Source organism: Callorhinchus milii, unplaced genomic scaffold, assembly GCF_018977255.1.
Source record: "Callorhinchus milii isolate IMCB2004 unplaced genomic scaffold, IMCB_Cmil_1.0 Scaffold1, whole genome shotgun sequence".
Taxonomy (NCBI): domain Eukaryota; kingdom Metazoa; phylum Chordata; class Chondrichthyes; order Chimaeriformes; family Callorhinchidae; genus Callorhinchus; species Callorhinchus milii.
The window spans coordinates 91,515,359-91,528,734 of record NW_024704742.1 but is presented as its reverse complement, the minus strand read 5'-3'; the positions used below and the strand labels follow the sequence as shown (position 1 = coordinate 91,528,734).

At 43.2% G+C, this 13,376-nt stretch overlaps 1 protein-coding gene across 1 annotated transcript in view; it reads left to right on the top strand.

The window, feature by feature from the left end:
* Window positions 1-13,376, top strand: part of tek (TEK tyrosine kinase, endothelial) — a 48,267-nt gene that overhangs the window by 29,131 nt on the left and 5,760 nt on the right. The window contains exons 11-18 of the mRNA XM_007892573.2: window positions 887-1,027; window positions 3,785-4,072; window positions 5,273-5,575; window positions 6,212-6,375; window positions 7,277-7,490; window positions 8,296-8,406; window positions 10,278-10,468; window positions 11,626-11,739. Coding sequence (XP_007890764.1) covers window positions 887-1,027; window positions 3,785-4,072; window positions 5,273-5,575; window positions 6,212-6,375; window positions 7,277-7,490; window positions 8,296-8,406; window positions 10,278-10,468; window positions 11,626-11,739 — 1,526 coding nt within the window. The remainder of the gene's footprint in view (window positions 1-886; window positions 1,028-3,784; window positions 4,073-5,272; window positions 5,576-6,211; window positions 6,376-7,276; window positions 7,491-8,295; window positions 8,407-10,277; window positions 10,469-11,625; window positions 11,740-13,376) is intronic.

Below are 13,376 nucleotides of genomic sequence, written 5' to 3'. Positions count from 1 at the left end.
CATCCCTTTGATAACATTGTGTGTTTTGATGGTATTGAATTAACATTATTTTGTTCAGTTGGTTAAGGCGGTGTGGTGTTTACTAGAAGTTTAAAAAATTTCCTGTGTACTGGAGAGAAGCCTTTGTGTTGTTTGTCCAGAAACTAGGAAGGATCCACAAGGTCATCTTTATGTCAAGCAAAGTAGGCTTTGAATGGTGGAATTTTAAACATTGGCAATTATTTGCAAACGGATTTAAAACAAAGATGGTGTTAGCAAAAGGAATTCACAGTGATTAAATAGGCTTTAAAAGGTTAAGACAGACTACTTTATATTATGACCAACTTAACAGTTGATTTAAGCCTGTATTTCCCAAAGTGGCTAAGATCTGTGTGGCAGCTCTACCAGTCAGTTAGTAGCCACAGAAAGCAACTTTGACCAAATTCATTGGAACAAAGTTGTGAAGTATTCTCCGGAATAGTTATTGGAAAGAACGCATCCTTGAGCTAAATATCCCACAAAGAATAAAATACCACATCACATGCAGTACTGCATTTTCACTCCAAAAAGTGTGGTGTGACACTTGTCAGATCACCAAAACACTATCCCACGTGAAGGGCGCTATATAAATGCAAATTGCATGTTGACAGATGTCTACCACAGTTTCCTGATGCAAGGAATCTCCTGTGTGCAGGTACATTTGGCAGTTATTCAAGAACTGAGAAACATATCTAATTGGGACCAAGGGGTTGGGACTCAAAAGTTTGCCTTGTTCCAAGCCAGTTCCTTTACAACAAATTCAGTGTTCATCAGAGCAGAAACCTAACATGGCTGCAAGATAAAAGGTTGATGGAGTGTATTGAGCACAAACATCATTTGAAAATAATCTGTGACCTTTTCTCTTCAGGAACTGAATCACCAGCGTCAGTGAAGTTGGACAACCTACAGCCAATGTGTGAATATAGTATCTGTGTGCAGCTCAGTCGCCCGGGAGATGGAGGTGAAGGGCATCCTGGCCCAGTGGCAAATTTCTGGACGAAATACCCAAGTAATGTATATGCTTATAGTACTCTGAATTATTTCACTGTGCGTAGCATCAGCAATTGGGATAATTAAGAAATTTACCAGAGTTATGTACAACCCCCAGAAAACAAACCAATCTAATCATGGCTGTTAAGGTGGGTTTTGTTAATTACATTGCTGTCCTTAGCACTGAAGATAATTACCATATTTCTTGTGTAAAAATCATGTTTTTATTTTTTAAGCAGTAAAAATTGAAAGCCGCACTAATTCCTCCACTACTGCAATTAGCAATTTACAGTTTAGCAAAAAATCTTGTGAGAAACAGTAAAATCACACACTCACACAACAACAACAACAACAAAATTACATTTGTGTAGCACCTTTCACATCGGGAGGACGTCTGAAGGTGCTGGACAATCAATGTTTCGGACCCTAGCTGAGGGTCGGAATTGGGGAAGGTGGAGGGCAGGGGGGAAGAAGGGTGACCGAAGGCACAGTCGAAGAGAAGGGTCTTGAAACGGGTCTTGAAGGAGGCAAGGGAGTGGGCAAAGTGGAGGGACTGCAAGATGGAGTTGGAGGGTGGGGGCAGAGTGGCTGAAGGCCCTCCTGCATTGTTGGAGCACACGAGGCGGGGTACGTGAAGCAGGCCGGAGTTCGCTGTGTGGAGGGAGCAGGCAGGTTGGTAGGGAGTTAGGAGATTGCAGAGGTAGGTGGGAGCAAGGCCATGAAGGGCTTTGAATGTGAGGATCAGTATCTTGAACTGTATCTCTGTATAATGGGAAGCCAGTGGAGTCAGGCGAGGATGGAGGTGATAGGGTCTCGGAGCCTGATGTGGGAGAGGATAAGGGTTGCAGAGTACTGGATGATCTGTAGACTATGGAGGGAGGAGTTGGGGAGGCCGACAAGCAGGGAGTTTAAGTAGTAGAATAGTTGGTATGAATGCATGTATGAGGGTCTCAGCGGTATGCGGTAGTTGTGGAGTGAGTGATGTTCCAGAAAAGGTGGAACGCGTCATGGCACAGACGTGGGATATGAAGGACAGTTGAGGGTCGAACAGGATACTGAGGTTCCGTATTGGCTCCATGAGATGTAGAGTGCATCCAAGGGAAGAGATGCTGTCAGGGCCTGAGGTATGGAGGCGCTGGCGGGAGCCACAAACACCCTGCAGTTGCAATTGTTAGTGCAGCACCAATTAGCCACAGAAACCTATGAACAAGAGATTTTCTTTGTCCCTCAGTGAATAGGAACATAACAGACAGCTAATAGGAAATTTTCAGTGTAAATTGAATTATTATTAATTTAGGGAACTTCAGCAAATAAACATGTTTGAGAGTGTATGTGCAGAGGACACACTGACAAATTCTCCACTGGTTTATGCTGATTACAGTAATAGCTCCACTCAGCACTTGACTTAGTGGTGAGGATTGGCTGCTGGGTGGTTGTGGAGTGCTGATTTTTGGCCTCGTACTCATGAAAATTGCAACCTATAATGTGCTAATTGTCACCAGTGATAATCAACATATTGTTGATAAATGAGCTAAAGATTAGCTCTGAATATTTCTCTATTGCTCCATTGTAAGCCAGTCAGGAACCTAGGTGTCTTGTTCGACCCTCAACTGTCTTTTCTCCCCCACATTCAAGTCATGTCCCGCTCTGCCTTCCCTCACCCCCGTAACATCGCCTGACTCCGCCACTACCTCACCCCTCAGGCTACTGAAACTCTTGTTCATGCCTTCATCACCTCCAGGCTCGACTATGCAAACGCCCTGCTTGTCGGCTTTCCCAACTCCTCCCTCCACAAACTGCAGATAATCCAGAACTCTGCAGCTCGTGTCCTCTCCCGCACCAAACTCTGTGATCCCATCTCCCCCACTCTCGCCCGACTCCACTGGCTCCCTATCCTTCAGAGGATCCAGTTCAAGATCCTGGTCCTCACATACAAAGCCCTCCATGGCCTCGCCCCACCCTACCTCTGCGATCTCCTAACCCTCTACCAACCCGCCCGCTCCCTCCGCTCAGCCGGCTCTGGCCTGCTCTACGTCCGCCGACCCACCCGTCCCACCACTGGCGGCAGAGCCTTCAGCCACTCTGCCCCCAATCTCTGGAATTCCATCCCCCAGTCACTCCGCCTCGCCCCCTCGTTAGCCTTCTTCATATCCCGCCTCAAGACCCTCCTCTTCGACCATGCCATCGGCCACCCCCCTTCCTCTCCCCTCCCGACCCCAGCTCGGGTCTGAAATACTATACTCTGTCCAGCGCCTTGGGACGTCCTCCCGATGTGAAAGGGGCTATACAAATATAATCTTGTTGTTGTTGTAGTGAGGTCAAAATCAGCCCTAGGCAGCTCACAGATCACATGCAGCATTGAGGGCTGGTTCATGGTATGCCTGTCTTAACTCACTCAGGACTATCATCATGACATAGATCTCTTTCAGTTCCCCCTTGACAACTCCTATCCAACCATGGAGCGCCTAACTACAGTACTTTGCATTCATCTGTTTTGAACTTCCCTATTCAGCTCTTTGTAAGTCTTTCACTGGCTCCTCTGACTCTCCCCCAACTTAGTGTCATCTGCAAATGTACTTTTAAATACTTAAGGACTTTAACCTAGAGTATTCCTGTGGTTAGAGGAGTATTAACTGAGGTATAACAAGATATTACTTGGTGCAGTGAGCTTTAAGAAATAATTTTAGCAATTAAACAAACAGTATTTTCTTGAAATAAGCACAAACATTTAGCAGCTAAAATATCTGTGCAACTATATTACCTTGAAAATATACAGGTATTCCAGCTCCGTTGAATTTCAAAATCACGCCCAAAAACCAAACCTCCCTCATCTTAACATGGCAGTCAGTGCCTGGTATCCAGGAGGAAGTCATGTACCGTGTTGAATGTCAGGTCGCCAATGACAGTAAGGGCAAACCTACTGTCTTTGAAGTACCTGGGAACCTATCCAGTCTGGATATTGCGGATCTGAAGCCGAAACACCAGTACAAGTGCAGGGTGCAAGCTCAAGCCAAGTCTATGGGAGAGTGGTGTGATACGGTGACTTCATGGACTTACAGCAATGGTACGTTTCTCTTTCCTTTTCTCCTACTCTTATTGAAGCTCGTGCTGACCATCCTCCTCCCTGGAGTCACAGTGAATGTGATGTCCTTTTAAGTTTCATGTGAACGTTCATTTATTCATTATACCGGGTGAATCAAAAGCCCTTATTCCTAAGTCTATATGAGATGTTCAAACTGCTTGCCATGTAGACATTTACACATATTGACTCGGTGACAAAAACGTTCATGAGCGTTGTACACTCTGAGAAATAAGAAAAAACATAATTAATAATTAAATACTCTATGATTTATCCTGTATATTTATTAAAGTGAGTTTCAAATGTTTATTTAATTGTTTGTTGTAGTCCTTGTTACAAATTTTAATTTCTGCCATTTATTTGGCAAAGGACAGGTTTTGCTCATTGAAGTGCCACACTGACCCTAGCAGCCAGCCATGAATAGCACATGGTGTGATCTCAAAGTATCTTTTTGGCCCGTTATATTACACATAACAAAACAGGATCGCTAGTATTAATGACATACTGGTTCAGTAAGTTTCATTCCAAAGTTTCATGTGTCAGTGTGGCTTAGTTGGTAGCACTCTCGCCTCTGAGTCAGAAGGTGGTGAGATTAAGCTCCATGTTGGGACTTTGAATTCATAGCTGACACTTCAATGCAGTGCTCAGGGATTGTTCCATGGTTTGATGTAAAATTCATGTACCATTTGATGTACCATGGCACGATTTGAAAATCTCAATCTCTGTGAGTTTGGGAAGGACATGGAATAGCGGCATGATGATAACAAACTAAGTGAATCTCTTAAGGGTCAAAAGCCCTTGGTCTGTCTCCTCAGGCTGGAAATACAAGATGCCAAAGCATCAAGATGAGGAGAGTAGAGGGTAGATACTTCCACAAATGACCAGTCAGTATTACAGCAGATTCAGTGTAAAGGGAGAAATGCTAAACCCACTCTAAGCACCACCATTTGTGGTAACTAACACCAGTATTAGGAAACCTCTTGAGGAATACTACACAATTTACTGCATAGCTTCGGATAAGAAAAAAAGTCTGTTGAATTGAATGTCTCAACTGAGCCCAGTTCACTTACCAGGACTTTATATGGACTTTGGGAAGTGCGGTTTTCAGGATAAGTGTACGTTTGAAATCAGATAAATAGTTTTGCGGGGTGTGTTGTTATGCTAACCTGCTACTCACTTTGACAGAATTGCCACCCGCTCCTGCTAAAATCAAGATTTTTAACATTACTGATACTTCGGCATTCATTTCCTGGTTAATCGAGGAAGGCAACTCAATATCTTCAATCATCATTCGCTACAAAATATATGGGGCCGTGGATTACACTCAGGAGACAGAAATCAAAATAAGGGACCACCCCATTAATCAATTCCAACTCCGAGGACTGGAGCCCAAGACCCCGTACCTGGTGGAAGTCTGCGCCAAGAATAACATGGGAGAGAGCAAGCCCAACTTTCTTATGGAACTACACACACTGGAGGAAGCCTCAGGTATTGACTGCTCTGCCGAAGTGTTGGTGTTGCACCCATGCTGAGTGTATATTTGTTGTGTTGATGAGAGTTCACCAAAAACAATTAAGGAAAATAAACATAAGGTACTTACAGTTAATAGTCAGTCGATTGACAAATATTCACACACCAATCTTCAACTAAGTGCAATGTACTTAACCTCATCCCTCTCCAATGTGGTTGTGAGATCCGAGCATAAAAAATCTCTAGTTGTTTGCAAGCAATGCATGCATGATAGCGAGGTTACTAGACTTATGATTTAGCTGTCTCCCCGTTTCCAAAATCCATCGTAATAGTTTAATCCAAAGCCACTCAGAGACCTGCGTTTTAGCACATGAGAGTGCCGGTTAGCAAGGATAATAACACTGAAGCCCATTATCAAGGGCCCATAGTCCAGTGGAGATGTGTGCTGGCTTTGGGTCTGTTTATTGTAAAGGAATTGGGGAGGAGGGGGTGGGGTAGATTCACATCAGTGGCCAGTCTTTAATATACAATCACAATAGGGGTTTGGATCCATTTGATCACGTTGTTTCAGCAGATCACCCACCTACCTTGTCAAGCTGTGTTCTATGATTTGGAGAATAAACTACCTTGGGCTCCTGTTGATTTATTTTGCAGGGCGACACTATGCTCACAGTGGTGAGGGGAAGCTGCTGCTCTATGCTATTCTGGGCTCAGCTGGAATGACCTGCCTGACAATCCTAATAGCCTTTTGCATTGTCCTTCACTTCAAGAGGCACAACTTCCAACGAAGAATGGTTCAAGCTTTTCAAAACAGTTCGGTAGGGTTATGCTAAGAATCATTACATGTGTTGCTCTCTGTGGCTATAAATTGGTAACTATTTTATATAATAAAATGCTGCAGTTCATTTTTATGGACCTCAAATAAATATTATAATCCCTGCATTTGATATAGCGCCTTATCACGTTTTGATATAGCACTTTATCACATCTTGATATAGTGCCTTATCACGTCTAAAATTAGTCTTGGATGTTAAGAAATTCATATTTTTGGGTGATTTAAATCTAAGTGGAGCCCCTTTTACTGCAAAATGTTGCCTGCCACAATTCTTCACCATATCAGCGACAGTCGATTGAATGAGTGTTTGTTGTAACAGAGAAAGCAGCAAGTGCTAATAAACAGTCAACTCAACGTGGAATTGCTGCATCCTCAACAATAGGTCTAACACATGGCTTACATATAGAAATTCCTAAACCACCAAATAGGAATTATTCTGATGTTATGGCGATGGTCGGTTCATGCCTCCTCCTCCTCATTCACCCCCCCCACCCTAACTAATATGTCAATGGCCATGAAGCTTGGCTGTGCATTTGGCTAATAATCGTGATATCTCGGAGAGCATCACAGGATATAATGTAAACTGATGTGACGGGCTATTTTGTGGGTGAAGAGAGGTTTGAAGGATAAAAAAGATTTTTCGGTCGACTTGATCTCATCCTTTCAGAAAACCAACCTTAGAGGTTTGCATTAAAGCACGAACAAAAGGAACCTGGTTACTCTCTTCCGCGCTGCCTCAGTTTTTCAATTTGAGGATTAAAAGATCGCATGTGATCTGACTACCCAGCAGTAATCCCTGAGCAAAAGAGAAATGTAATTTTGTTTCTAAACGTTGCTTTTTTCTGACTGGTTAAGACTCAACCCGCTTTTGTTCTCTTTTGAAGAGGGAGGAGCCTGTCATTCAGTTTAATTCAGGCACTCTCACTCTGTCCAGGAAACCGAAACCTCATTTGGCAATGCCCATTGTCTACCCAGTCCTGCAATGGGATGACATCAAATTTGAGGATATCATTGGCGAAGGGAATTTTGGACAGGTATTGAAAGCCCGAATTAAGAAGGATGGACTCAAAATGAACGCTGCTATTAAACGCATGAAAGGTAACAAGTATGTGACGTCTGAAAGCCCTTCCCCTCACAAGAATAATTGCTCTTGTGTTATGCTTTTGTATTGGTTGAAGATAATAATAATAATCCTTGCATTTCATATAGTGCCTTATCACGGCGTCGAGACATCTCAAAGCGCTTCACAGGATATACTGTAAAGTAGATTGACCGTGTATTTTATGGGCGGACTCAGCAGCCAGTTTGCTCACATGTCCCCTCACAGCCATTTATTTGGGGAATTGTTGGCCAGGACAATAAGTTATTTAATAGATGAATAACATACCCAACAACTAAAGATTATCAGTCCAGTGATCATACTGTTTAACTGTGAAAGCTGATTTAACTTGGTGTTTCCCGATCAGCGCTGAAATGCTCGGTGCCTCGACGCCATGGCAGTTTCAAAAGCAACACCAGCCATCTCAATGGGCATCACAAATGGCTTTGAGTGTAACCATTTGAATAGAATCATAGGGTGTTCAGTCATTGACTGGGACATTGCCAAGAGCCGAATTATCACCAGTGACAGTTATCGCATCAGATACCCTGTTTTTTTACCTCCATTTGTGTATTCTCAAAGCACAGTTGACTGTACTTTCACTCCTCCTTGGCTCTCAACTCCAGTTTGAGTGCCCATCCAGCACTGCAAAGCACTTTGAGACATCCTCCTGACATGAAAGGCACTACACAAATGTAAATTGCATTGTGCATTCTATCAAATAGATTATTTAAAATGTCAATGGCATTGTTAGAATTCCATTTGCCTGTGTTTTAAGTGTGGTTTGTTTAATTCCTCCTGCAGAATATGCTTCCAAAGATGATCACAGGGACTTTGCTGGCGAACTGGAAGTTCTCTGCAAACTTGGACATCACCCAAATATAATAAACCTGCTGGGAGCCTGTGAACATCGGGGTAGGATTTCCCGTACTGCTCTCTGTCATTGTATGGTACAGGCCCACTGTGAAACAATGGAACAGAAATACAACCAATGCAAAACCCAGTCAACGGGTAGAAGCGAAAAAGCTTCAGTGTCTGCCCCGTTCTTATACAACACTTGTGAAGAGAAATACCAGTGCAAATAAATACTCTGTGTTCCACCAGTAGAAGAGATGTATCACAAAACTATTGCATATGGTGTTAGGGAGACGAGAATGTGAAAAAAGAAACTACCCATCGGTGTGTTTGACTGTCGGGTATGAAGTGATGTCGTTTCTAATACAGGAGCATTGCAGAACGGGAAGCCAGATTGTTGTTAATAAGCCAACATTCAATTTCAGAGTTCTGTGCACAGAAGGCTTAGCACATGTCAGAGATCCACAGTCAGACGCTTATCTTTTAATGTTATTAAAGAGATGGCTAATAGCATTAAAAACAGCCGCTTGCAAGCTCTCGTTCAAAGAGAGTTTTCAAGGGACTGTTGATAAGTGATGCTGGCATTGATTTACAGATGGCACGTTTATACAGCAGTGTGGGGGGTGGGTGGAGGTGCAGAGAGGGAAGGAGAATCACACTGCTTCTGCTACCACCTCCCTAACACACAACCCTGCAAGCTTTGCCTCAAACAAGTTGTCTACGCACTTCATAGAATGCATTCTCCATTAGACAAGATAAGGAATTATCCTGTTTTACACAGTGTGACGGCCCTGAAAAAATAGTGTGTCACTGTACTCACTGTTTCTTCAGCCTCCTGTCACCCTCCGTTCTTCCCCCGACCTGACATGACTATCATTGTCATTTACTCAGTAAAATGAAGATTACAGACTTTCACCAAGAGAGCCTATAAATGAACTGTACAGGAATAATGTAACAATGTGTAGCACGGCTTCTCCTTTTATACAGATTCACAAAAAAATGAATGGCACAGAAACAGGCCATATAGTCCAACCAGTGCATGTTTATACTCCATATGAGTCTCCACCCATTTCTTACTCCCTCCCATACCCTGCCATTTCCTTCTCCCTTTCAAGAACACTGGAGATTACATTGTAATATTGCGATATTTGCAAACAGGATTTGAAACGCTGGTTGTGACTTCCATTTGTAACTATCAAAATGTAATTCCTGTTAAGCAGAACTCTTAAAAATGTGGCCATTTAATCAAGGGTTGTCCTATGAACTGTGTCAGAGATGAGGTTGCTTCATGTATCTCTATACTGCTTCCTTTATGGGTACAGCGATTTTCCCCACTCATTTCCTCTTAATCCTGCACCCAAAGCCCTATTGGGTTATGTAGTCCTAGCTGGACAAGCAGGGAGAAGCTTTCCAGCCAATGTTCGCAATGGCGAGCTGTGTGTTTTTTTACTGGTTAAACTCAGTGAAAATTCAAGAATCCTCAAGCCTGTGCCCCTGACAACCTGCTCCTAATACCTTCAGCGATTTGGTGAGCAGGATGCATCCCTCAGGAGAGAGAGCACTCTATACTAGGCAACTGACAATTCTATGTTTATGTGGAACTCTCAGTCTGGTATGGATACTGGTAAGCATGGTGATGGGGTTCTTGATGTGTCAGACACTTGGCTGAACAAAACACAAAGGTACTAGTGCTATCTTTGCAAAATATAGAAACATAGAAATCTTCAGCTCAGAAGGAGGCCATTCAGCCCAACGAGCCTGGACCGGCTCACAGAGGAATGATATAGCTTTAATCCTATCTCAGTACCCTATCCCTTTACTCCTTCAAGCCCTTCTCTTTCATATGCCTTTCATCCACCATAAGCCACATTCACATCTCTCTGGATCGACATTCCTATTCTTCCACATGATGTGGAATCTTTGTTCTGCAGGATACCTGTACGTGGCTATTGAATTTGCGCCACATGGAAATTTGTTGGATTTCCTGCGGAACAGCCGAGTGCTAGAAACGGACCCAGCCTACGCCATTGAGCACAGCACCGCTTCCACATTAACCTCACAGCAGCTCTTACAGTTCGCCGCTGACGTAGCCAAAGGGATGGATTACCTCAGCCAGAAACAGGTTAGAATAAATTCTGGACTGGCCAACAATCCCCCAAATAAAATTGGTCATTCATTGGCTATTTGTGGGATATGGTTGCATGCAAATTGGCTGATGTGTTCACCTACAAAGTACAAGATCAATGCACTTTACAGACTATGCTGTGAAGAGCTTTGAGATGTCCTCTTGATATGTGTTCAAATGTAAGGATTATTGGTGAGCATTCCATTGAGCATTACGTGCATTGCCTTTGTTGTTGCCAACCGATGGATTTCCCATTCACAAGTCTGAATGGAATTGTTACTCCCATGTCCTCTGTGAAGTGTATTGCATGCAGACTGATGATCGGCACATTAACCAGAGTGTCGGTATATCCAGCATATTTCAGACCCTAAAAATTGCGCAGAATATTAACATTTGTATCTTGAGAAGCCACCTAAACAAGCCAAAATGTGCACCTCAGGATCAGCGCAATGTTTTTAGTATAAATGTTGTGATTGTGCTGATACATTGGGTAATGAGGCCTCTGTCTGGTCAGTAGAGAAACATGGTGCTTAGATAAGTCTCTCCCCTTGCAGCAAGGCATGGGAAAAGCTGTAGGAGAAAACAACAAGATTACATTTGTATAGCGCCTTTCACATCGGGAGGACGTCCCAAGGTGCTGGACAGTGTACAGCATTTCAGACCCAAGCTGGGGTCAGGTGGGAAGAAGGGAGGGGAGGGGAAGGGGGGGTGACCAATGGCATGGTCGAAGAGGAGGGTTTTGAGACAGGACTTGAAGGAGGCTAAGGAGGGGGCGAGGGAGAGTGATTGGAGCATGGAATTCCAGAGGTTGGGGGCAGAGTGGCTGAAGGGTCTCCCGGGTGGGTCGGGGAACGTGGAGCAGGCCGGAGCCGGCTGAGCGGAGGGAGTGGGCAGATTGGTAGGGGGTTAGGAGGTTGCAGAGGTAGGGTGGGGCGAGGCCAACTCCAGGGCCACTACTGTCCTGACAGATTGCCTGTCGGACATCAAGTCCTGGATGAGGGCAAATTTCCTGCAGTTGAATGTGAACAAGACTGAGGCCTTGCTGATTGGCTCAAGCAATATGAAGGCAGGAAAACAGTGCAAAATCCATCCCTAATTGTTCCATACACTTCTACAATGTGTTCAATTATTGATGGTTGTCTTTAATTCTTTAGTTTATTCACAGAGATTTAGCAGCGAGAAATATTCTTGTGGGTGATAACTACGTTGCTAAGATTGCAGATTTTGGATTGTCCAGAGGGAAAGAGGTCTATGTAAAAAAGACTATGGTAAGTGCAGAAGCTCTTGAGGCAGTGGCCATTACAACATTTGGCATTGAGCTGCTGAATTATACCACAACACAGGGAGTTACAACAACGAAATTACATTTGTATAGCGCCACTCACATTGGGAGGATATCCCAAGGCGCTGGACAGACAGAGCCATGGACCCGAGCTGAGGGTCGGGATTGGGGGGGGTAGAGGGGAAGCAGGGAGATCGAAAGCAAAGTCGAAGATGGGTCATACAGTACATACAGTAAACCTCACATTAGTCATATCAATTGGGATCACACATTTAATATGACTTATGCAAAGCGTAAATTAGTCTGCATAAGCCATGCAACGTATGCGAGTTTTACTGTAGTATGATACCGCATGGAAATAGGCTATTCAACCCAACTAGTCTGCTATACTCCAGAAGAATCATCACTCTTCCTATTACCCTCTCTTTTATCAAAATGCATCGATGTTTAATGATTCAATTTTTCAGGTTCTTGGGATGGATGCTATTATTCTCTCCTTCCTCAGCTTTCTCCAGGCCACATAACATTCTTGGATGAGTTGGTGGCTTCGGGGAACCCTGTGTCTCCTTTTTTTTCTTCCACATGAGATACAATACAGTTAAACTGTACCACTCATCAATTAATACTCCCCAAGAGGCAATTGTTCAAGTGAGCCTTAACAAGGCAAAGTAGAAGTCTGATAGACTGCAGGGGACATCACAACCAAACATAGTTGCCGCCTCATCTGGTATTGTTTACAAATGTGCAGCCCCAAACGGGTAACTGGATAATGATCAGGGCTTGAACCCTGACTGATTTCTTACTGCTGCCTGAGGTGGCATCAACTAATTCAGCCCAGAGAAGGGACTTCACTGGTCTGTGAAACATAGCTGCTCAATGGGTCAATTCACTGAGCCATCAGAGGTGCGTGATGGTCTTTTGTATTAATATTCCATATTGCTTAACTGAGATCCATGATAATTGCCCACGAACCACACCAGACATTCTTTCCCTTACAAGGTTTTGAAGGCATGACTTTATCTCATAAGACAATCTTGGCACAGTACTTAAATCTACTGCTCTCTGCTGGAACAAAAGAAATTTACAGTACAGAAGGATATTGGCCCATTGTGACTGTTTTGGCTCTTTAAAAAAGTTCCTATTTACCTGCTTTTTCCCATACCCCAGAAAATTACTTCATTTTAGATAGGTGTTAGTTCCCTATTGTGAAAGCTTCTATGGATATTACCTTCACTACTGCATCCAGCAGGGCATTCCATATCCTAGCGACTCTGTATAAAAACATCCTTCTAATCCTCCCGCTTTGGATCTTTGGTAGTTATCTTAAATTGATGCTCTCTATTCACTGACTCACCAACCAGTGGAAATAATCAGCAATGACCTGACAACGCCCAGAAGTCAGCCTTTTTACGCAATTCATCGTAAACCGGCCCATGAGACATGAGACATGATAACACAGTTAGCTTTTTGTGCGTATATAGATATGGTAGTAATTTCCTTTATATAAAATTTACTGTTTTTCAATTAAATGTTTACTAGTTATGTTTTTTATATAAAAACAAAAATAGTAAACATTTAATTGAGAGACAGTAAATTTTATATAAAGGAAATTAAATGTTTACT